Below are 25,313 nucleotides of genomic sequence, written 5' to 3'. Positions count from 1 at the left end.
GTGTATTTATTGACTTATACTGGAGCGTGCTTTCCCCCCACTTTCCTTTGATTTTGCAGACCATCCATCTTTATCTTTTAATTGCGGCTTTTTTTTTTCTTTTTCTTTTTTTTAAATTGATTTTGAGGTGGGTGGAAAGAAAAACATCATAAACTGTTGTTTTGTGCCTGTTGATTAATATTCTGTACAAATGAAGTGATGGGTAATTGAACAGGCTCTCCCAACTCCCAGAGCTTGCGCTAGAGCTGTGGAATTCTGACTGCATGCTTTTCTCACGAGTGCCCTTGAGCTCCTCGAGGGCAGGCAGACTCCGACGCCATGGAGCCCCACCGTGCATAACTTACTCGTGCACCCACGGTGAATATATTTCACCGGGTGACAGGCTGTGAAAACTCCCCCCCCCCCCCTATGTGTGTGTGTCAAAACATGCGTTTGTTGACATATTTCTCCAACAGTGGAAAATTATCAATTATTCAGTGCCTGTGTGCAGATTGACTTTCAATCTTTCTCTTTTTATTTCCAGTGCGTTCCGATCAGCATATTTATCCCCCATCTTATGATTTGACATTGTTTTCTTGTGAGATCTACGATCTAGCCAAAATGCCTAAATAAGGCAACGGTCGATCTCCCTCTGTGTCAACAGCATTAAGTCATTTTAGCTGTTTATGGATCCATGGATGTTGATTGTAAATCATGCCTACTGGTAGTCATTCATCAGGTTGCTCAAGCCAATGCATGCTAATGACTATTTGTCTGTCCTTGCTCTCCCTGCAGACCAAAGGAGTGGCCCTCTTCCCCTGCATGGACTGCAGCTGTGTGTTCAAGAAGCTGGGCAGCCTAAACGCACACATCAGCAAGATGCACATCTCAGTGGTCGAGGTTGAGGAGCCTGCCACCACCCAGGTGAATAAAAGTGGCCACACACACACACACACACACACACACACACACACAAATGCCTGCAGACCTTTAGACAAAACACTCTTATTATGAACTAGTCCAGGATTTGCTTGACCTTGTTTAGGGTGGTTTAAATCCTGGTTAAAGAAGTTTCAGCACTCCTGGTGGCTGCAGGTTGTTACTGTGGGCGAAGGTGTAATAAGAGTTTTGACGAATCAAATCGTTTAAATGTCCAAGTTGTTATCTTCTCACCTAAGAAGGGACTACAAAACAATGGTTTTAGTTGAGAGTGAAAAAGGAAAGACAGGTCAGTTTTATTCGTTTTTTTTTATCCGATCAGAGGCAAGTGCCTACATGTATGTAAGCACTCACACACAAACACCCACAAACAAATCAATCCTGCGTGTGTGTGTGTGTGTGTGTCGTGTGTGTCTCGTGTTCTGCCAGGAGACGGTGGAGTCCAGTCAGGCCGTGGCCGGGTCAGAGGGAGCCGAAGGGGTGACAGACGTGATCCAACAGCTTCTGGAACTCTCCGAGCAGGTCACCGTGGAGAGCACTCAGGCCCAACCCCCGGTGCCAGCTATCACCATGGAGACGGCTATCAACCAGGACATCTTGCAGGTTCAGGCAGAAGCACACATGCACACGCTGTCACTGACACACCAACATACCCATGTAAACATGTTGTGTTCGAGAATTGCTTGCATCTATTGTTATTTGAATCATCGATGCTCACTCAGCAGAATGAGTGCAAACACTAGAAGTTGTCACTGTGAGTTTTATATGCTACGTCTCTATTGTTAAAACATAATTGTAGTGCAGGTGCTTACGCTCTAAACAGTGAAGTGTACAAAAATGGAGCATCTGCTGTGTGTGCTCAGGAACAGCACATATTTGGGTCAATTTCAACACAACAGTTGTGCGGCTGGTTGGGTGAAAGACAGAGTTCAGCTATCTAAAAACAACTTGTTTACCAGCAAAAAAAAAGTGTTTTTGTTTCAAGTGTTTCTTTGTTTGCTTGTTGTTGTTAAATAGTAGATAGTAGAAGTCTGTCGTTCACCTTTCACTCAGTCACACAGTTGCTGTGTGAAATTGACACAAAATTGTGTTGTCCCTAAGCTCACTCACAATGTGTCATTTTAACACATCACTTTTAAGGGTGTAGCATTTGTTCAGGTTGTACTTGTGTACAACACTCAACATAAGGCATATCTATTCAGAAATTGTTCATTTTAAGAAAACGCTTCTGGTTTTGGTGGCTAAATTGCACATGGCAGCTATTAATTATTGTTAAAGATAATTGCAAAACAGCAGTCAAATAAACAGTTGCAATTAGTACACTTAAATACACTTGTAACTGTTTGCCTGACTGCTGTTTTGTAATTATCTTCAGTGATTATTAATAGCTGAGATTTCTATATGCATGTGGAGCAACCAAAACCAAAAGTTTTCAACTGCCGTTTGAAACGCATTTTAGAGTCGACGCAGTCACTGAAGGATTTGCTTGCCCCGATACCCAAGTCATTATGCAAGAGAATAGATTTGCATGATAATTAACAGGGTTGAACGCCCGGTGAGTGCTTTTATTGGGAAGACCTCTTCAGCCACAGAGTTGAAAAGAGCCCTGGAAATGAAGGCAGAGACGAGCACTCTCTTCTGAGATCATGGCCCTTGCTCCTACACTCGACCTCTTGAGTCTGTGCGGTGGGCTTGGGTTTGCCATATTTGAGGGATTTAAATAAAAAGCTTTTCCCATATGAAAGTCGTAATAGATGGATAGGTAGTTAATCACCCCTGTGATGAGAAATGCAGCATTTAGACTGGCTCACAATAGGCAATCACTCTCTCCCTCGTGGTTGGGTGGGACAAAATGTATTCATTATCCTTTTTAATCATTCATCAGCCTTTATATTCGTTTTCTGGTCTCACATGTGGAAATATTTTTCTTCTCTAAAAAAAAAAGCACAATTCATCCACAAAAAGGCTGCGTCTCCATTATTGTATTTTTTTGTAATACTTTGTATAGGGTAAAAGTATTCATTATAACATCTAAGCTGTCATTTCATCCCAGCCCTATCGCCTGCTCTCTTCATGGTGCCAGTTTGTTGTCAGCTCAGAGGAAGTCTTTTGATATTTTTGTGTGCCCAGATGTAGACATTTTTCTTTATCAAGCACAGCCACCATTAGTTAACTGCGGCTGAAACCCTCAGCTAAGTTTTAGATCAGAGGCAGGCCATTATTAAGGATTTTGATCAATGCAAGCCCATAACCGGGGGGAAAACGTTGAATGTCCCAACTTGTTTGTCACCAGATGCTTATTCACAACTATTGAGAACATTTTTAATGAGTCTCCTACAAGATTTTTTACCAAATCGCTATCCATTCTAAAAGTGACATTTGTTATTTTTTTTTATTATAATGTAATTTATTTATTTATTATTATTTGATATTTTGACTAACGTATGGTTTGTTTACTCCTCCGTCTGCAGCAAGCGCTTGAGAACAGCGGCCTGACTGCCATCCCAGTGCAGAACAGTGCCCAGAGCGGCAGCGGATTGGCAGCTTTGCCCAGGTCAGATGGTGGCGCACAGAATCAAACGACGGGCAGCGACGCCTCTGCTATCAGGAAGCCGTCCGGCTCAGAGAGAATTGTGAAGAAGGAGAAGAAGAGCATCTTTAAGAAGCCTGATCAAATGCCAGGTAAGGGTCTCTCTCTGACTGCAGGAGCGGATGGCCTATTAAGGTTGTTTGGATGGGCAATTAAAGTTGGTAGAAAGTGTGTGTGTGTGTGTGTGTGTGTGTGTGTGTGTGTGTGTGTTTGAGGGGGATGTTTTGGAGTAAATTGTTGAGTTTGGACACTTCGGATCAATCTATTCTGAGAATATGAAATGCCAGCCAAAATGACAGGTGCAGTTCCAGATACAAAAACATTCCCGTAATTGCTGAAAAATAAATTAGCCTGAGGTAACAAATCAATAGGATAGTTGGCCATTCCTTATTACTAGGTAATTTACTTCCACTTGGCTGGCATAAATGTTCTGCAGGACATTGCCATCCCACAGGAGATAGCTTGTTAGCCTGTTTGTTTTCATGCACTCCTCCACAGCCGAGAGAAGTTAAGGGCCATTCTACAGAAACTTCTCATTTCTGTTTATTTCTGTTTAAAAACACTTTACAGATCTGCTACACTTTGAAAAACAGTTAATTGTTTTAGTCTGTTTTTCAAAGTAAAACAATATGTTATTTGAATTGAATCACATGTTTTTAACCATCAAAGTGACAGTTTTTATTTTAAATTCGATTTTTTTTTATTTCTAAGCACCACAAATGTGCCCGTCCTAGCACTCATGTCGTGTGTACAAATTGAGAGCCAAATTCTGTGAAAAACATGTTTTTGAAATAACTTAAGTAAGTAAGTTTAACTGCAATAATGCATGCATGCTTTTTAAAGGCTCTGTCACGTGCCATCCAATCGATTCAAACATCTGGAACACATTTCAGAAGTCCTCCTGATAACTGACAGGGCCATTATAAAGTGTCTGTTAAAGCCGTGTTCTCTGTCCTGGTTGAAACATATGGCTTAATTAGCTGTCTTCAATGATAAGCCACCTGCTCGAGGGACCAAAGCAGCAGTGACATTATCCTTTCATGTGCTGACCTCCCTTAATTGGCCAAAAACATCCCGGTGTAGTTGACACACACACCACCAGCATAATGGAAGAAAGAAAGTCATGTTTAGTTATGCTCACTGCATTCACAAGCTATAGACAACCACTGGTATGCATTCCATCAGTATCATCAAGGCAGGTGCAAGGCATTATTTATTGATTAATGCTTAACGATCACCTATTGGCTGTTGCGGTATACAAAGACCAAAGTATTATTTTTGCATGATGCACATGGTTGCTGGTGACTGCTTGTATTTATGGAACAGCAGTATTGTCAGATTATTCGAGTTCTATTGCTAAGTATACGCTGGAATGTAATCACTGCGGAAAGCAGAAGGGCAACATTATGGTTATAGAGACTGTATAAGAGAACTAGAGAGTTGAAAGTGTGGTAGGGTAAGGGTAGAAAAACCTAGAACTCGGGTAGGAAGTTGAAAGAAATATGAGATATGGTCGGAGCTGTCTTGGAAATGGAAATGTAAGGAAACGTCAAGCCTGATCCATCACCGTCTTTGACAGATCGTGCATTAGTATTCCCACTCAGTCATGTTGAGGAATGATGGCACTGCTTTTATAAGTGCGTCCTAAGAAACAGAGTCTCCTTGTGTCCCTCACGATGACGATGGTTATCTGAAAGACATTGGTAATGGTCTACCAGATGGCCTCCATTTTAAGTGTTGGCTAAATAATGACAATAACAATGGCTGGGTTGACCTCGGGACAATGAACTTGTTTTGGTTGAGCTGTCCAATTAAGGGTCTTCATTTATCTTGATTGGTTTATCACGTGAGATGGAATGTTATGACAGGTTTCATTCTTAATTTAATAATAACAGGGACAGCCTCCGCTCAAGGTCAGCAAGGCATGGGTAATTGATTAGCTTTTGTTTATGATACTTAATGGAACTGCCATGCTACGCATAACCTCTGTTTCTCAAAATAAGAAAGTCAAAGCAGGCGTGCATAATTTAAGACAATACGAATGGAAAACATTCATCAGATTTTTACATTGCCTACAGTAATTACCTAGTGCATACAAATTCATAATTGACTTGGCACATGTAGGTCTAAAACATTTCAGGTAATCTATTCAGTAATGGGAGGTCAGAGTTTTCAATTGATCACAGGCCACCATTTATTTTCTCTGGGCATGGCAGAGTCCAGCGAAATTGGGTCTTGGACGGAGATAAGCGTTCATACTAGCAAGTGGGTGAGCTCAAACCAGATAATATGTCTGAGCTGTTATTGTTGCTGTTGAACTCAAATGGGAGTGAAGTAACTCTTAAACAAATACAACGTTTTGAAAGTGAATCACAAAAATGTTATTTTGTTTGAAGTGGGTTGTTCATAGAAAGGGCATCTGATGTTTGGAGGGGTGTAATGCAGCAGTCCTGTACTTAAGTGATTTGTCTGTTTCTGCTACGTTACCCTACTATAGTAAGCATAGGGCACCGTGATGCACAGAAGACAATTGACACACTTGCTCTGTGTACTACACACACACATACACACACACATACACTTTATTGCAGCACTGATTCACCTTTACCATATACTCTCTATTTGACCATCTGTGAGGTGTGTGTGTGTGTGTGTGTGTGTGTGTGTGTGTGTGTGTGTGCGTGCGTGCGTGCGTGCGTGCGTGCATGTATGTGTGTCTGCTTGTTTGTTTGTGTGCATATGTGTTTTTTGTGTGCGCACAAGTGTACACATTTGAACTTACTCACCCTGTCACTGACCCTGTCAACGACCTGCTGCACACAACCCCCTCCACACACACACACACACACACACACACACACTCACACACACTCACGCGCCCCTCTCTCCCCGTCCCGCAGGCACCATCCGCGAGCAGAACGGCGTGCGCTGGCACGGCTGCCCCTACTGCTCCAAGGAGTTCAAGAAGCCCAGCGACCTGGTGCGGCACATCCGCATCCACACGCACGAGAAGCCCTTCAAGTGCAAGCAGTGCTTCCGCGCCTTCGCCGTCAAGAGCACGCTCACCGCCCACATGAAGACGCACACGGGCATCAAGGCCTTCGAGTGCCAGTGCTGCATGAAGTGCTTCTCCACCTCCGGGAGCATGAAGGTGCACATGCGCCTGCACACAGGTGAGGGTCAAGGGTCAGGGCCTCGTGCTCCTTTCTCGTCTTTCTCGCTCTCTCATTTTTTTTTTTTTTTTTTAATCCAGTTCAAGAAAGCTTTATTGGCCTGAACGGTTCAAGAACGTTATTGCCAAAGCTCAATTGCATGTGCTCTCTCTCTATCTCTTTCTCTTTCTCTCTCTACCTTTCATGGCCTCTCTCTCTCCCTTCCTTTCTCACTCTCTCTTTTTCTCTCACCCTCTCTCTTTCTCTCTTTCTCTCTCTCTTGGCCTCTCCCTGTCTGTCTGTCTCTCTCTCTCCCTCTCTCTCTCAAGCTCTCTCTCAGTCTCTCTTTCTCTCTCAGTCTCTCTCTCTGTCTCTCTGTCTCTCTGTCTCTCTGCATTGGGGCAGAGAGGGTCAGGTAGAATAGGAAACATTCCTGGCACATGGCTTTAACTGACACATGAGCACTGTACACAAAGCATTGTGACATTGATAAGGCACAACAATCTGTCATGGATTTAAGACTGTGCTTATTCCAATGTTTTATCCAGCATTCATATCCTCTGGGTACATTCTACAGAGTGTATCTATTTGACTGTCATTAAGAGCAATGAAGATCCACCATTGCACCACTAGGTTCTCCGTAAGGGTGAGATTGGGAAAGTGTTTAGTTCATTCTGTCTAAGTAAGGAGCAATCTGTAGAACATCATGCTGTTGAAATAACACTGAAAGAAACACGTGTGAATGTTTTAATCAACACTGAACGATAGAGGGCTTTATTCATGGCCTCTTTCGTCTTAAATGATTATTTTCTTTCAGCGCTGATCTAAACCTGCCTTACGATAACTTTCATTTATTGCAAGGCAAATATCTTAACACCACCGAGTAATTGGGAGTGTGTGTGATGAGAAACAAAATTGTGCTTGTGTCGGTGTATTACATAAACTTTTAATGACTCATAGAAAAACCAACACATCGATCGAGCCAGGGAGCTCCTCAGTGGCGTTTTGCTTGAGTTCATCTTTTTCTGCATAATCATCTGCTCACTCAGCTGACAGCGTCTGCTCTGCCCACAGTCCATTACGAGCGCCCAGCAAAGGCATAAGCCTGCTCTCCGCAGGAAGGCAACCTTGACCGCATCCCTCTGGCTCTCCCTGCATGGGGAGTGCATTTAATTACTTTCACAGTCAGATTTTTTTTTTTTTCTGGTGCGGATGAGCTCTCTCTCTTTTTTTGTGTGTTTATTTGGCCTTTCTTTGCTCAGATTAGCCTGGTTAGCCAGACAGGTTAAGGGAATAACCACCACCGCCGCCACTACTGTCAGCTTGTTATCGCTACGCTGTCAAAACTGTGTGGGCTGCTAAACACTTCATCCATCTTTAATTTGCTCAGTGTCACATCTGTGTAACGAAAAAGAAAATAAACACTGGAGTAGAGTGAATTCTGGGCTGTGCTGTGCAGTGAGTGGGCTCTGTTAGTCCAGGTGTTTATTCAAATAGAGTCACACACCTCATTAGAATAACAGTGCTATCGTTGAGTTGTTTATTAAGATTCCATTTTCAAGGTGTGCTTTCATTAACTCTGCCTGTCAACGGAGACCTCAGCAAAATCAACACAATTATGTGAAAAGCATAAACAAGGTGTCTCCTCAAAGAGGTTTATACTGGGAAGATAGTTTATTCATTTTAATGGCTGTTATTTAAGAGCAGGTTTTTTTGTGGAGGAGAGAGTTTGGCAACTTCCAAGCTGTCAGGGGGTTAACTTTATCTATGAGGGCTCCTGGGTAGCATAAACAAAAGAAATGAAAACGAAAACTTATCGCTAAACCTAACATCGTGATTGTGGTGCCAATTGTATGTGCGTGCGTGCGTCTGTCTGTCTGTCTGTCTGTCTGTCTGTCTGTATGTCTGTGTGTGTGCGTGTGATTTTTCACCTTTGACCTGTGTGACCTTTCTTCCTTTGGTCAGGCGTGCGCCCCTTCCCCTGCCCGCACTGCGAGAAGATCTTCCGTACCTCGGGACACCGCAAGACACACATCGCCTCGCACTTCAAGAGCCTGCAGCAGAAGAAGCACAAGTTCCCACGCAAGCCCCACAAGGCCCGTGTGTCCAAGAACAGCCTGCCCCTACCGGACATCCCCCTCCAGGAGCCCATTCTCATCACTGAAATAGGTATGACGATGCTCAAACACTAACAACTATACTCCTACTATACACAGAACTGTGTACCTTCCAGTAGCAGCGCACATATCATGCATACACTGCCGGTCAAAAGTTTGGGGTCATTTAGAAATTTCCATTCCATTCCGTTATGGACAAAATAACAGCTGAGATCAGTCAGTTGCATTGTTTTTTTTGTTTTTTTTTTAAATCAGGGCATCAGTTTTCATTTTAAATTATGTTCCTGCATAATTGCAAAACGGTTAGTCAATGTTTTCTCAGTTAGCCTTTTAAAATGATATCAGATTAGTGAACAGAATGCCTTTGGAACTTTGGATGAATGTTTGCTGATAATGGACAATACACTGTAGGTATTGCATTAAAGATCTGACATTTCCTTCTACAATAGTCGATAACCTTTTTGCAATCATGTAAGCACATAATGTTACTAATCTCAGCTGGTATTCTGTTTATGATAGAGTGGAATGGAAATCTCTAAGTGACCCCAAACTTTTGACAGGCAGTGTATATGTTCAGAGATACATTTAGATAGACATTTAGATAGCTGGACGGATGTGTACAAATGTGACCCCGCAAGGCAAAACCATTCGCTTTGGTAAAATGTACAAAATCAAGTTATTGTGCTCACATGAATGGCCATAAACTAAGCTTTCTAACGATATGTACTGTATATCGAGGGTATTTGAAAAACTTTTGCTAAGATAGCCGCATTCAAAGTTGACATGGTTCTGCCGTCACGTCATGCTAGAAAAGGAGAAATTCTCCTTTTCAAGTGGTGGGAACAATGGGAATGATTGCTAATGTGTTGAATCTTCACCGGGTTTGAGAGTCAAAACGTATGTTTTTCTGTGAAATTTGTTCACAATATGAAAGTGTAGAGTAGACTGTATACTGTCGAATTAAGCGAAACGTGAAATTCAAAATTTTAGCCCGAACGTTTGTTTATTGTGGATTTTCTCAATACAGTGGTAGTTTTGTCTTGCAGGGTCACAAATGTATTATAGGCTAACACCTTTCAGCACTTTCTCACACACACCTACAGCATTTCCATAAACATGCCAATGCATTTATTCATTCACACTAATACACATGATACACACTTGCACACACACTTGCCTGGACAGATATGCACATTTACATTTCCGGAGTCCGTAACCTTCTTGGGGAGATGTAAGGCCATGCACAGAAAAAGGCTGTCTTTTGATGTTGATATAACCATGTTTGTCTGTCTGCCACAGGCCTCATTCACAACCAGAACTCCCGCGTGTTGCAGCCCTACCTTGAACTTGTGGAGAACGATCGACCCTACAAGTGTGCCTGCTGCAACAAAGCCTACAAGAAGTCCAGCCATCTCAAACAGCATGTCAGGTACAGAATCTTCCTCAGGCTAAAATCCCATTGTGATTGAAACAGCTGCTGAACGGATATACATATATTAGTTCTGTTTGCTCCTGTTTGTGAAGTTGTTTGGCTAAAAGCCACATTTACTATTATTGGTTTATAAAAATCAGTGCAATATTCATTCATTCGTTCACTATATGCTAAGCAAAGTCCTTTCACACACACACACACACACGCACACACACACACACACACACCACAAGCGTACATGCGCACGCGCACAAACTCACACACACTATATATACTGTATATGTGTGTGTGTGTTTGAGAGTGTGTGAGTGTATCCAGGTATATATCCTGTTACAGTATCCATCAAGTGAAAAAGAGGTTCGCTTAACGAAGGTTTGCCATTTCAGACCCTTTGTAAATGGTTGCTAAACTTAAAGATCATGCATGGAAGAAGACAGGTCTCATTACCTGCTTGAAAACGACTTATTCACAACCTTTATCTTTTTTTGTCAGCATAGATTAAGACCTTTAGAAGTAGGACACAAGGGTAATTGACCAGCCACTCTTCGATCTTCTCAGAAAGTCATTTCACCCTTCCGCCTTTGTGCATCAACTAAATGTTCTGCCTTTTTTCTTCATTTCAAGTGTGAGGGAAAAAACCCTTGCCGTAAAGGTCACCCTTCCGATAGCAAATGGAAAAAGAGAGAGAGAAAAAAAAAAAAGTCCCATAATATATCTCATAACTTTAACCTTAAGGATTATGACGGCCATTTTAACAGGAACCTTTGGTTTGCCAATTAGCTTCAGCAATTGATGTGCCCCAGCCACCACCACCACCACCACCCCAGACCTTCGCTCTGCCTGGGTTGATAACTGCTAGCCTTTTCATATGAGATCCATACCCCCGGTCTCTGTTTGAATTGGTTCCTGTCTTATTTGCCAATAAACCCCACCATAGTCTCTGTCAATAGGCACGTTCATCTGTATTGTTAAGGGACAAGCTCAAGCTTGAGATCTCCTTTCATGGTCAGGTCATTATGAAGGGCACAGGGAAATAGTGGGAGACAGAGATGGGGGATAGGTTTTGGGAAATTATACAGTGAAGAGATAGCAACATATTCAAATCTCTTAAGCACACTGTTTTTGAATACGAGGCAATTCACTGGTAAGAGTACTAGATCAGTATGTAAGCCACTGTACTGCAGGACTGTTAGATAATACTAGACATACCATACATCCATAACCCAGGTACCGATCCTGATAACACTGTTGAAGTTTCATTAAGTTTAATGCTTTTTCTAGATGATATGCAATACTTGGTAAAGAAGAAGTTTTATCCGCTGCCTATGGAGACGGCTTCTCAGTAAATGTATTGCTATTCCAACTCAGCACGAGGCGATCTAAATCTAATCTAAAAAGCACAGCAGTACAGCTAAAATGGAATTTATTATTCCATCAGTGTTAGAATGCAGGGAGCGTACGGGTGGAGGGAGGGTGGGCTGGGGGGGTCGTGGACACCAGCCTGATTATTCTGGGATGTTGTTTCATCTGACATGAAAAAAAAAAGGTTGAGAACCACCGGTCTAGTTTAAGAATCTTGACAATTTCTCTGTGATTTTCTCACCTTCTGGTCCCCTCCCACTGATATCGATCGTCTCTCTCGTCCGTTCGTCTGACCTCTCTCTGACCTCTCTCTGACCTCTGTCTCATCCCCAAGGTCGCACACGGGGGAGCGTCCGTACAAGTGCATCCAGTGCAGCAAGGGCTTCGCCTCGTCGGGGGTGCTGAAGGCGCACATCCGCACCCACTCGGGCCTCAAGGCCTACAAGTGCCTGATGTGCGACACCACCTTCACCACCAGCGGCAGCCTGCGGCGCCACCTGACCACGCACAGCGACCTCCGACCCTACATGTGCCCCTACTGCCAGAAGACCTTCAAGTCCTCGCCCAACTGCAGGAAGCACATGAAGACCCACAGGTGAGCTCACCTGTAGATATCACATTGTCCGTCGAGGTCTATTGTGTGGCATAAGTTAACACGGGCCCCGTATTGGTGGGGGTAAACACCTTACTGTTTATGGGCAACACTTGGAGGCAATCAGAGACACCTGTCTGATTTCTCATCAGACACCTCCAGTGACTTAACACTCAATTGTTGCCCCCAGCAAGATGGCTACACTATTGACGCACCCTCTGGGGCCCAATGCGGTATCTAGGTCTATGATATCCATGAGCCCACCCCGTCTCACACCTGAAGCTGGAAGGGTTCTTAGAACCAGGCTACACCAAACACCGCAACATTTGTTAAGCACGTGCTATAGCAATACCCTCCCAGTATAATCGATATAATGGAACGGTGTAGCAGTTCATGCACCACATATATTTTTATAAAAATCTATCTGCTGTTCCTAAATTTATGCAGCATCTGTGCTCCGCATACACTCTTCTTTAGTTGTGCTTTCAATTCTGCCAGCAACTCCATCTTAGTGAGCATGCTTTCCCTACCAATGGTATTACTACATTATATAGTCTGATAGAAATGGTTTGGTCTGAGAAGTCCACACCTAATGTTACACAGGTACAGCAAGTAACTGTATGTGCCATTTTGACACTGACTTTCACACAAGCACAAGCTCTCAAGATATTTCAGTATTGATCAGGAGGATTCAGTTCATTGTCACGGAACCAAAACAAAAATAACACAATCTGATATTGATTGCAGATATTGATCACTCCGAACGTTGTGACAACCCATCTGATATTTGAATACAGATCAGTATGATCCAGTAGTATATCGGCTAGGAATGAAATGGGGAGGGAATATAGATTGTGGACATTGATTTCAGCATTGGTGCGTTAACAGACACACATGTCTTGTCTGGTCTGGTCTGGTCTGGCCACTGCAGGCATGAGTTGGCCCAGATCAATATGATCCAGTTGTATCGGCCAGGAATGAAATGGGGAGGGAAAAAAGAGCACTGACATATAGACTGTGGACATTGATTTCAGCATCGGCGCGTTAACAGACACACATGTCTCGTCTTGTCTTATCTGGTCTGGTCTGATCTGATCTGGTCTGGTCTGATCTGGTCTGGTCTGGTTTCTGCAGGTATGAGTTGGCCCAGCAGCTCCAGCAGCAGCCGACGTCCTCGGACGGGACGTCGTTGGAGGACCCCATGGGCGGCCCCGGCGCGGCGGTGGCCCACGACATGCAGGTGGAGATCGAGGGCGGCCAGCTGCAGCCTCCGCCCTCCGGCGTGGAGCAGCAGGGCATGCTGGAGCAGCTCGGCCAGGCGCAGGTGGTGGGGGGCCCCCAGCAGGTGGCGCTGCAGACACCCCTGACTGATGGAACCCTGGTGCAGGACGAAGGTAAGACACAGCACTGTGGCATAATCTCTTACACGGGTGCTACACCAGGTGCGTAAACTGAAGCGTTCCATTCGCGCCCCACTGTCGCGTCTGGTGTAGCTACTTCCATTGATTATAGTGATTATTGGCTACTGCAGCATATGCGTTGTGAACAGAACGCTTCATGCACGCGCTTGGTGTAGTTCCTCTGTTAGGCCCTATAACAGCACATTAGCCAATGGCTTTAGGAAAGAACAGCATTAGGCATTTTAACGCAGGTGTTGTTGTAGAAATGGGAGGATCTGTAGAGACGTGTACAGTAGATACACTACTCACAAAAAAGTTAAGGATATCTGGCTTTCTGGAAAATGGAGGGGGAAAAAACAATCTACTGTGGTATTATATCACAAAAGTACATCATGTCAAATCATTTATTGAAACAAAGGCCAACTACTTTCACCAGAAAGCCGAATATCCTTGACTTTTTGTGAGTAGTGAATGTGTAGATGCGTAGATCTGTAGTGATGTGTGGATATGTCGAGATGTGAGGAGGGAATACATTCAATGAGACAAATGTAAATGAAGGTAGTAGATAAGGGAGATTTGAGCACAATGTCTGTTTGCACAACTGCGCTATCACAAGCGCACATCGTATCATCATTTCAACATTATGACATCTATTTAAGGATTTACATGTGCTTGTGTGAGTGTGATGGCGTATGCAAGTCTATAGCACAGCAAATGTGAGGAGAAATGCATGTGTAAGAAACGGTGTCCTTTATGGCTTTGAGTATGAGAAAGACCATCAGCGCAATACCCACTGATTTGAAATGGAACAAGAGATGAAGAAGCCTCATATCAGGGTTGACAGTGTCACATACTCTGACGCTCATTTGCAGCAAAGCCTTGTTCTTGAGGGAGCACAAGGCCGGTAGCCATCAAAAGGAGAGATTTTCAAAAGCGTACACAGTGCCCTCATGAAAGATAACCTCTGGTCTCGCTGAGAGATGGCTGCCCTGAGACGATGACTCAGACGAGAGACCTCTGTAGAAAACAAACCTTGAGAATATTACCTTGTTGTGTCAAGCTTGGCTCAATTGAATGAGAAAGATCTTTTTGAAGAGCAAGGACAGGCTTTTTTATTGTATTGTATTGTATTGTATTGTATTGTATTGTAGGTGTATTGCTGTGACACCTTCATCTGTCAGAGGAAGATTTTTTATTTGTGCACAAATGAATGAATTCTCAAATGTTGAGACAAATATCTCGTTCCTGGGATGGGGCATGAGGAGGGCAGGTTGTGTCTGTGCTTTTGGAGTAAAGAGAGCATCCTTCCAGGCGTGGACAGTGAAGAATGGGGCTGTCCTGATGTCTGCCTCCCCCCCAATTGTCGTTTGCTGGAAAGGTTAACATGACATGGGGGTACAATGCAGAAAGGTCACGTTTGCTAGAACATTCCGTTTACTCTGTTGTCACAACACCAAAAGAGCATCAAATGTCATGCATTGTTTGATCTGGTTCTCTGGGATAGTTGTTCTGTGGTGGGTTCATGGAAAAATGCCACATGTTCAGGTGAGACATGTTCAACTTTTAGGACTCAAACCTTGGGATTGTCTCTGGAGCCCGCCATTGACTGTTGCTTTCATCGTATGTCTCTTTTAAATATGGAAATTCGCCTATATATCATGGCGTAATGCTAAGACAGTTTCAGTTTCTCATCAGTTTCTCATGCCATTGCTCAGACTGAACTGTCACTGTTGCAGTCACTGTAATGTTCACACATCTACCTCTTTCACACACTTTCACTGAAGTGTGGTGTAAAGGTTTTGCACAGTCCATAGCAATGATGTGATGGTGTTGTTTTTTGGTTTTAGAAAAGGTCAGAAGCGACGCACACTCTGGCTTAATATCACTGGTTTTAACGTTTTGATAACTTACAAAACAGGAAGCCTAGCCACATCGATATATTTGTTAACAGTATTGTTGTTGTTGGTGTTTGGCCTTTCTTGGTCTGTTGAGTTGTCTCCTGATTTCTTCTCTCTCCTGCAGACCAGTTTGTGGCGACGCAGCACACCCTCCAGCAGAACATGGGCCAGTACGACACCTCCGCCCTGCCGCAGCCGGCCTACGACCAGCCCGCGCTCTCGCAAGGTAGCACACACGCCCACGTGCTCTCCCTCTCACACGCCCGCTTACTCACATGCGCGCGCTCACACACACACACACACACACACACATAAACACACACACACACACACACACACACACACACACACACATAAACACACACACACACACACACACACACACACACAAAAAAACACCCTTGCACACTTGCACACTTGCACACACACACACAAACACCCTTGCACACATACGCACATGGACACACACACACACACACACACACACACACAAAAACACCCTTGCACACATGCACACGCACACACACTCACAAACACCCTTGCACACACATGCACAGTGCCACAGACAGACAGACACACACACACACACACAAATAGGCACGCACACTCACTCACTGACTGTGTATCTCTCTGTTCTGTGATTCTGTTGTATAGTTCTCCTCTTTCTTCTCTGTGTGTCTCTGTCATGTCCCCCTTCCCACTGCCCTTTAAAAAAACAACACAAATCCAATAAGCTTGGCTCTCCCAGAGCCCTGATACAAAATATGACTCACCCAACTCACTCACTCACTCACTCTGGCCCCATTAGATTGTTTGAGCACAGCCTCGCCACTCTCTCATGCAGGCTCGCTGGCCCCAAAGCACACACAGTAGATCACGTACCCCCCTCCCTGCCCAGGGCAGAATTCATCCCATGCATCCAGCGCTTTGAAGGCTGGTGCCATTGCCATGCTCAATGCCAGATACCATCTGTCTGTCAGAAATCACTCCTTAGAGTGGAAGAGCAGGAGGGAGAATGATAGATAGAGAGAGAGAGAGAGAGTGATAGAGAGGGTGGGAGAGAGAGAGGGAGAGGGAGAATGAGAGAGAGAGAGAGAGGGAGAATGACATTGATAAACAGGGAGAGATGGTCCTTTTATACCAACTTAGCCTCCCTGCTGATTGTATCTTATCAGGCTTGCGTGGCTCCGAGGGCTTTCCCTCTCGCTCGATTGGCCTAACCATGGTGGGGCTCGCCGCTCCGCTCAGCTCCTCTCAGCTCCTCTCACTCACTGCCACCCCTCCGCAGCTCCCCTCCCCCTCCCCCTCCCCCTCCCCCTCCCCCTCTCCCTCTCCCTCTCCCTCTCCCTCCGGCCCTCCCGCTCCCCTCTCCTGCCTTTGCCTTCTCTCAGGAACCTGGAGCTCAAATAACGGCTACTTTTCAACATACACATTTCCAGTCCTCTCTGTCTCTGTCCTGTGAGTGTGCGGTTTTTTTCGTGCTCTGGTTTTAAAGATAAGAGCAGAATGTTGCGCACTCTGGCACCAAATGTAGATATATATATATATTTTTTAATTGGGTAATGTTTTGCCTGCGAGGCCTTCTTTAGGTCCAATTTCCTGGTGGGCGGTATGGGTCTGGCAAATGCTGTTTTCAGGCTTATTATTTTTATTTTTTTATTTTTGCCTTTGGCAAAGCGTTCGCACAGATCTGTATGCCGATCATCGTGCGGATGCAGTCCTTGTGTGTGACGGATACTTATCTGAAGGCCACTTGGCCATTCTGTCTGAATTGTGCAGTGATCTGTTGATAACAAAAGCCCTTTGTGTTCACTGTGAATGGCAGCGTGAAGAGCTCCCTCTGCCTCCTCTGTTTATTGCGCACACCAACAGACATTGAGCAGTCACACAGTAATAACATACACACACTCATCAATCTTGGGCGGCATCGGTAAGCCATAGTTTTCATGCAGACCTATGAAATCAATTAAGATGTGTACTTTTAGATGCTGTCTGACATTTGCTGGTTAATGTTAATATGGTGTTGTAGTACTATTTTGGAGAACTACCAATTAAGCAGATGATCTGAGGGGATTTAATGTTCTGGTTTCAGGGATAGCTCAAGGCTGGCTTATTTTTGCCTGCTTTTAGGGAGTCATTTGCAGGACTTCAGACTGTATTCCTGCCTGCCGGTCACTGTGGTCTGTCCACGGGGAAGAAGGCAACTATTTTCCAATTTGTTTTTAGCTCATGCCAACATCTATCCAATGGGACTGTAAGTAGATTGGTTTTGAGGGAAGGTGAACTATGACAAATGGGTAGCATTTGCAAATGTTGTTACCCGTCATTAAGATCTGTACTGGCTTTTAGGCCCTGTAGATCCATACTGCTCCCCACAGGCTGGAGGTAAATGAAGGGTCAGTGTGGGCATTAACAGTGATCGCATTACAGTCTCTGGGGAGGTCAGCGCATGGCCGGGAGACTGGAAAACTGTAGGATGCTTCATACGTCTATGTGCATGCGTTTTTTTGCGGACATCCCAGTTCCAGAAAGTAAAAGTCCTGCCACATGAGCCAATTTCACAGTGTCCAGGTGCCTGGCCTAGTTGATGTTAATGATGCCTTAATTGGCAGGGTAAAACATCTTCCTGTTTCTGTCTTTCCTGTAGACTGAGCTGTTCCAGAGGAAGTTAGTTTACACAGTGGCGACATCTTGTGAAATAGGCACACACCTAACACAGGCGATATCACTAATTATCTGACTGCTAATTAGGATGAGCTGGTTTACTAAATGGTGGGATCACTTTTATTTTCTGACCCCTGGATGTCCACCTCTGTTTGCGTTATGTTTAATGTTCTCGCATAGAATAATAGCACGTTGTTTGTCTGTTGGCTCATCCGTACAACATTTATGCATAGAGATCTTGCGAGACTTGAATTGCTACCGCACCTGTTACCCTGAGTAAACACTTCAGCCAACAGTCATGTGTATAACCAATCGCCTATGAGATAATGCAGTCAATCCAACGCAATCCGAACAGCGCTCTTTGTCAAAAGGTTATGTGGTTAATCCATATCAAGCCGGGGGGGTAAATGTCCTCTTAAAGACCGATCAGACAACCAAGTCTTTTAACTCCTCACTGAAGGTATTTTATTGGGATAGGAATAAAAAGAAAACTATTACAGAAAAAGAATACAAAAAAGTACAAAGTAGATTAAATGCTCGAAATGAAATAAAATATAAAAAAAAGGATAAGAAGCACCAAAGTCCCTACTCTACCTCGGTCCTCGACAGCAAAGTGTCCGACAAAAAATCAATGAGCAAAAACGGGCTCTTATCCCTACGTTTTTATAGTCCTCTTGCCTGTTCTATTTTTGGTTTATTAATTTTATTTAATTTCCCAGCTATTAGCTGCGGCTTATACATTGATTTTCGCGAAATTTGATATGATATTAATATGGTTTTGTTTCTTTTAACTCGCATAAAACACTGTCCTGCGGCTTATACACAATGCGGCGAATGCACAGGAAATTACTGTAGTTGCTATTTGCATATTGCTGATTAACTACATTCTTAGTGCTATCCCTACGAGACAGACATGTCTGACCCAGACAGCCTTGACGCCTCTAGCTGCACCTGTGTCTGCATTTCGTGTGCAGTTTGTCACACAGGACAATGTTTCACTCAAACATGAACAAAAAACATTTAGTGCTATATCTTATAGCAAATTATATCACAATCATTCCTCAACGCTTATATTTATAGCATGGATCTGTTGTGTTTTCTTATATCAACTTCACAGTAGTGGAAATGTCCAGTAACTGATGTTTGGTGCTCCGCAGGCTTCACCATAGCGGAGGGCTTCAGTGCTCCTCACTTCTCCACCGTGCAGCAGCTGCAAGACTCCAGCACGCTCGAGTCACAGGCCCTCTCCTCCAGCTACCACCCACAGAACCTGCTGCACGTATCCAATGCTGAGGTGGTGAGTCTCACACACACACACACACACACACACACACACACACAAACACTGATATACATGTGAGACACACATGCACACACGCACACTTACGCATACTCAGACAGACAAACACACACACACACATACACACACACACACACTGATACAAATTAACACACAAACACACACACACACACACACACACACACACTGATACACATGAGCACACACATACACACACACACATGCACCCCACCACACCCACATGCTCATAAACAGACTCATTGATGTCATAGTCATGTAGGCTTACTTTGACACAGGCACACATCTTTATGCTTGCAAATGCCTGCAGATATGCATACACACAGACATACACACACTCTCAGGCTTATATGAACACACACACACATACACACACACACACCCATACAAAATTACGATCACATGTTTATTTGACATGCACTTAGTTGGCACTGGGCTGCTGTGTGTGTTTCTCAGGCTGGTGGTCTACTCCAGGAGCCCACCCAAGGGGAACTGCAGCTCTCTGCTGAACAAGACTATCACGACGAGAGTGAAGAGATCAAGAGGGCATACAGGTGTGTGTGTGTGTGTGTGTGTGTGTGTGTGTGTGTGTGTGTGTGTTTGTGTGTGTTTGTGTGTGTGTGTGTGTGTGTGTGTGTGTGTGTGTGTGTGTGTGTGTGTGTGTGTGTGTGTGTGTGTGTGTGTGTGTGTGTGTGTGGGGGGGTATGCATGCGTATGTTTGTCTTCTTCCCATGACCATCTCAGAAAAGAGCAGCCTGTTGACGTGATATGTGTCCTGTCCAATGCATCTGGTCATAGAGTAAAGTCCAAAGAGTTTTGTTAGACTGGCTACTCTTGGAAATAAAGCCGTTTTACTCTTGCGTTATATGAAACAAATTGGTGCACTGTGTTACACTTGCTACTGATGAGCTGGTGGAATGGATATTTCATGTTATTGGCTGCGTTCTGGTGGAAGTTGACATTTCATTATTCAGTCAGGATATGCTTCAACAGACAATTCATTAAAAACTTCCAACTTGCTCAGAGAAGAAAGGCTTTGTTCACTAAGGAAGTCTTTGCTCTCATTTGTTTACGTACGGAGACAAACACTGATTTAAATGAGTCTGACTGAGTCTGTTGACATTATTCCGACAAAGCCTCTGTTCAGCCCCTCAATGCAAACAAAAATCTGTGTAATAAGTCCAAGTAGCATCATTTTGTCATTCTGTCCAAGTCCAATTAACATCACGTCATTTAGTTACTGTTGTCTGACGACATCTTAAAAATGTGCAACTCACCGAGTGGTTACTAGTCTTCAACGATCTTCTATAGCAAGTTTCGCAGCGAAATTCAACTTCTGTTGTGTTATATTAGGCACACACGGTTGTCAGGTATCTGAAAAAGTACTTCCGGGACTTCGAAAATCCCTGATAAAAGATGACAGAAGCTGTATTTCGCTGCGAAACTTGCTATAGAAGATCGTTGAAGACCAGTAACCACTCGGTAAGTTGCACATTTAAAAAACGAACGTTTAGAGGTGTTTTAAGGACAGAGTAGACCATGCCCGTAGCGAGCAATGCTGAAGCCATACAGAGAACATTCTAAAGCAGCCAAATTGCAGAAACAGGATCAATCTTCGAGATTTCGGTGTCAAACACTCGTTTGCATCCTAGGCAATACAGAAAACGGGCTTAATGTGTAAAATAACTTAAAGTGTTACATACCAGGCACCCACTGCATACCCTGACTGGAGAAATGCAATGAACGCAATAAGCAAAGGCCTGGAAAACACAGACAAGTATGATATGCAGGATCACATGATCGTGTCATCATGCAATGCGAATTACAGTATTATAGAATACCGTGAGGGGAAATTCGTTTCTCTGCATTTAACCCAATTTAACCGAATTAGTGAACACACACAGTACACACACAGTGAGGTGAATCACACACTAACCCAGAGCAGTGAGCTGCCTGCCCAACCAGTGGCGCTCGGGGAGCAGTGAGGGGTTAGGTGCCTTGCTCAAGGGCACTTCAGCCGTGGTGGACTGGTCGGGGATCGAACCGGCAACCCTCCGATACAAGCCCGAAGCCCTAACCAGTACACCACGGCTGCCCCAATTATTGTCAATACATACTGTACATACTGTTAGTCCTCTCAAATTCGAGGGGATAGAGCACATAAATTCATTTTGCAGAATGAGGCACTGCTAACACTGGTGAGGATGTCAAATTGACTCATGCCCCTTTTAAAAAAACAGCATCAAAACCAAGAAAAGTAAGGAAAAACAAAATAAACAAAAACAAAGAAAACATTACAAAGTTTGAGTACTGACAGAGGTTGCAGTGACACTAGGTAGATACTATTGACAATACCTCCGTATACATATTATCATACATACATAAGCACTCTCACTCCACAGGAGTTCTTGCCGTGTAACAACATGATACATCTGGTTAACAGCGTGAGAAAGGCCACGAGCCCACAGAAGTAAGACGGTAGTGTAGTGGCCGATGGGTAACAACAGGGCAACTAGTGGTGAGGGGTGGATGTTGGCAGTATCAGCAGTTTGTAACAATAAATATTTCATAGTCCATCCTTCACGGATAACAAGGCTCCTTCCTCTACAGATCTCCGTTTCAGCCGATGCCAACTTCCTCATCCGCACTTTCAGCAAACTTGTGTTGTTGGGCTTTCATTTCGCTTTCTTGGCCAACAAGGGCCCCCTTACAGAGGGAGAGAGAGAGAGAGAGAGAGAGAGGAAAAGTTTCCCCGGTGTTCATTTCCTGTGTTCTAGTGCTGTACACTCGTCTTGTTGTTGCTTCAATTAGCTGTCTCAGCATGTCTCATCTCCCCCTCTGAGCTGTCAGCAATGACGGGGTGGCGGCGTCACATCTGAAGGACAACTACCCCTGATCTCGCCGATAAAAACAATGAGCGAGGGAGGGAGGGAGGGAGGGAGGGAGGGGTGGTGGAGGTGAGGGCTGGGGAGGAGGGGGGGAGTTTTAAAGCAGATGAAAAAGGACCCTGTTTTTCTTTGTTTATTTGTTTATTTATTTATTGAGTTAGTTTGCGTTTCCTTGGCGATGAGGAGACGTTCTCAGAAACTCAAGGACGCGGGGTGTTGTTGCGTACCTTTATTGAAACGCTGGATGAGGGTTAGTACAAGGAATCCAAAAACAATGGGATGATCGACTGGAATTTGTTGAAGAGGCCAAATGGAAGGAAACTAATGTATTAATGAATGTCTCTGGGGGAATATAATAGTATTCATTCTTATGTAAAAGTTATGTGAAAGTTGTATCCAGTTCTTTTAGTAATGTGTGTTCATGAAAGTTGACTGAGTAGCTGTGTGGTGCTACTGGGAGTGCCATGGAAACAGCAGGTAGTTTAATGGGTTTCTATGCACATTTTGAAGAGTTTGCTGGTCAGGAGTTCATTGCAGTGGCAAACTTTCTACAGATGATTTGGAATAATTTTGAATGTTTTTTCCATTTGTCGGTGTTTTGACTTTAGTGTCATTGTTGGAGGCACTAAAAACTTTTGTGTGTGGGCGGGGGGACGTGGTTGAAGAGTCAGTGAGTATTGTTGAAATGTCCACTTATGAGAGTAACGGCCAAGTGTCTGCCAATCAGTTTACGAGATCCTGCACAGTCTATTCATTATCATTCAGTGCTGGTCTCTTCTCGTTGTTGTCATTTCCGTAGTTCAGATCTGTCTAATGCGCCGTCACATTTTGACATTGCTGTTACCCACGCGTGCCTTGTATGTGTCAATCTTCCCCCTGCTGTCTCTGCTTACTCAGTATGCATGTGATGGAGAAGTGTTGCGCTCCCATCACAGAGAATACAGACACACACACACACACACACACACGCACACACACACACACACACCCTTTTACCAGATCAAGCACTCAGAGGCGGCCCTCTCTTGGCAGTGTCTCATGGACTCGAATAGCTGACAGAAAAAGCTGTGATGGATGTTGCTGTCACACATTACTCTCTCAGCTAACACATTTCCCTTCACACACCTTCCATACATCATATTTCAAAGGCAACACAATTGTAGACACTACTCATCCAAAATTAGACCTCTTCAAGGGCTAAGAGATAAAGGTTTTTTTTTTTACAGAAAATACAGTTTTTGCTAAATATTTTTTTTTGTTTAATTTTATATCTCCTACCCCACAGTGATGTTATGTAGTCATGTGAATCAAATTGTAAACACACTTGTCATTCCCAGTTTGCAGCCTAAACCCATCATAGGAAATGTGCATAAATGTGATAACTGCTTGTACACACAGCGCTGGCAAAAGTATATTGCTGACATAAATGCCTTTTAGGTAGTTGTTGACGTTCACAAGGGAAATCTGTTGGTTGTTAACTTAACCAAAGTCTGTTGGCTGTTATCTCGCTGCTTTGAAATAAATAACTCTGCAATGCCTCTTTAAAAGTGCGTCTGCTGTTCTAACCCCACAAACAACAGCTCGGGGTGGTTCTCTAGCTGTCTGTTTAGATTTCACGCTTACAAAAAAAGCAAATGTACACAGCTGTGGTTCTGTAAATGGACCATAAGCATGAATCATAATCATAAGCAATTCCCGCCAATCAACACGGTGTGGCAAGACTACGGAAATTTGATTGACTGAGGAGCTCAGATATCCACAATCAATCTTCTGTAAAAACCTAATCACGGACTGCAGCCGTAGGCAGTGAATCTCCTTTCCTGTTAGTGGATAGATATATTTAAGTCCTTAGTTTTGTCAGCCACTGACAGTAATATGCTAGGCTGAGAGCCTTAGTGTCACAGGGGAGTTGGCTGGAAGAAAAGAGGAGGGTTAGTAATGTTTGACAGACGTCTGACAGACATTGTGCTCTTGATCTCAGGTGTAACATCTGCAATAAGGGCTTCAAGAAGTCCAGCCACCTGAAGCAGCATGTGCGCTCACACACGGGGGAGAAACCGTACCGGTGCAACCTGTGCGGCCGCAGCTTCGTCTCGGCCGGCGTGCTCAAGTCCCACCTCAACACACACACGGGTAAGACGCGCTCAACACACACACGGGTAAGATGCTCTCAACACACACACACGGGTAAGATGCTCTCAACACACACACGGGTAATATGCGCTCACCACACACACGGGTAAGATGCTCTCAACACACACACAGGTAAGATGCGCTCAACACACACACGGGTAATATGTGCGAATGCAGAAGTGACTTTCACTCTGTTACGAGTTGATGAACCACTGAAATTTATTTTGGAAGCATTATTTTAAGATACAAAAAAACTCTTTAGTGTTTAAGCTGTACATCTTTTACTTTACTGTTTTTTAAAGACAGCACTCTTGTTGCCCACAATGCACCTCCTGATTTCTGTTGTATTTGATTTCTTCTTTTATCCCGTACCTAACTCTTCTCTGTCATTCTCTCTCTCTCTCTATTTCTCTTATCCTCTGTATCTCTCCTATTTTTCATCTCTCCTCGCGCACAGGAGTCAAGGCTTTCAAGTGCAACGTGTGTGAGGCCTCCTTCACCACCAATGGTAGCCTGAACCGCCACATGATCATCCACCTCAACATGAAGCCCTTCAAGTGCCCCATGTGCATCGAGACCTTCCGCACCAACCTGCTCTGCAGGAAGCATCTGAAGAAAGATCACGCCATAGGATCTAGAGGTACTGTAGGACAGACACAGAGGGTGGCTCTCATAGAACACCTGGCACTTACACCTAAAATAGTCTTAATATTTTATTTTATATAAAGCCCACAGAAAGGTTGTCTTACTTCCATTATAATAAATGTTATGTTTTTTTTCTGTTGACCTTTTCTGTTTGCATAGTTGCGAGACAGTGTATTTCATTTGTATTTGTCTAAATACCTGTGT

The 25,313-nt window shown here is 43.9% G+C and overlaps 1 protein-coding gene across 1 annotated transcript in view; it reads left to right on the top strand.

The window, feature by feature from the left end:
* The window catches only part of LOC134082575 (zinc finger protein 236-like), a 72,533-nt gene that overhangs the window by 10,037 nt on the left and 37,183 nt on the right, over positions 1-25,313 (top strand). The window contains exons 7-19 of the mRNA XM_062538390.1: positions 775-903; positions 1,348-1,521; positions 3,390-3,600; positions 6,409-6,681; positions 8,626-8,829; positions 10,077-10,206; positions 11,906-12,166; positions 13,298-13,557; positions 15,586-15,687; positions 19,283-19,422; positions 19,900-19,997; positions 24,313-24,464; positions 24,922-25,104. Coding sequence (XP_062394374.1) covers positions 775-903; positions 1,348-1,521; positions 3,390-3,600; positions 6,409-6,681; positions 8,626-8,829; positions 10,077-10,206; positions 11,906-12,166; positions 13,298-13,557; positions 15,586-15,687; positions 19,283-19,422; positions 19,900-19,997; positions 24,313-24,464; positions 24,922-25,104 — 2,317 coding nt within the window. The remainder of the gene's footprint in view (positions 1-774; positions 904-1,347; positions 1,522-3,389; positions 3,601-6,408; positions 6,682-8,625; positions 8,830-10,076; positions 10,207-11,905; positions 12,167-13,297; positions 13,558-15,585; positions 15,688-19,282; positions 19,423-19,899; positions 19,998-24,312; positions 24,465-24,921; positions 25,105-25,313) is intronic.

The sequence above is a fragment of the Sardina pilchardus genome, chromosome 6 (genome assembly GCF_963854185.1).
Source record: "Sardina pilchardus chromosome 6, fSarPil1.1, whole genome shotgun sequence".
In the NCBI taxonomy this organism is placed as follows: domain Eukaryota; kingdom Metazoa; phylum Chordata; class Actinopteri; order Clupeiformes; family Clupeidae; genus Sardina; species Sardina pilchardus.
This window is presented reverse-complemented; position numbering and strand designations above follow the sequence as displayed.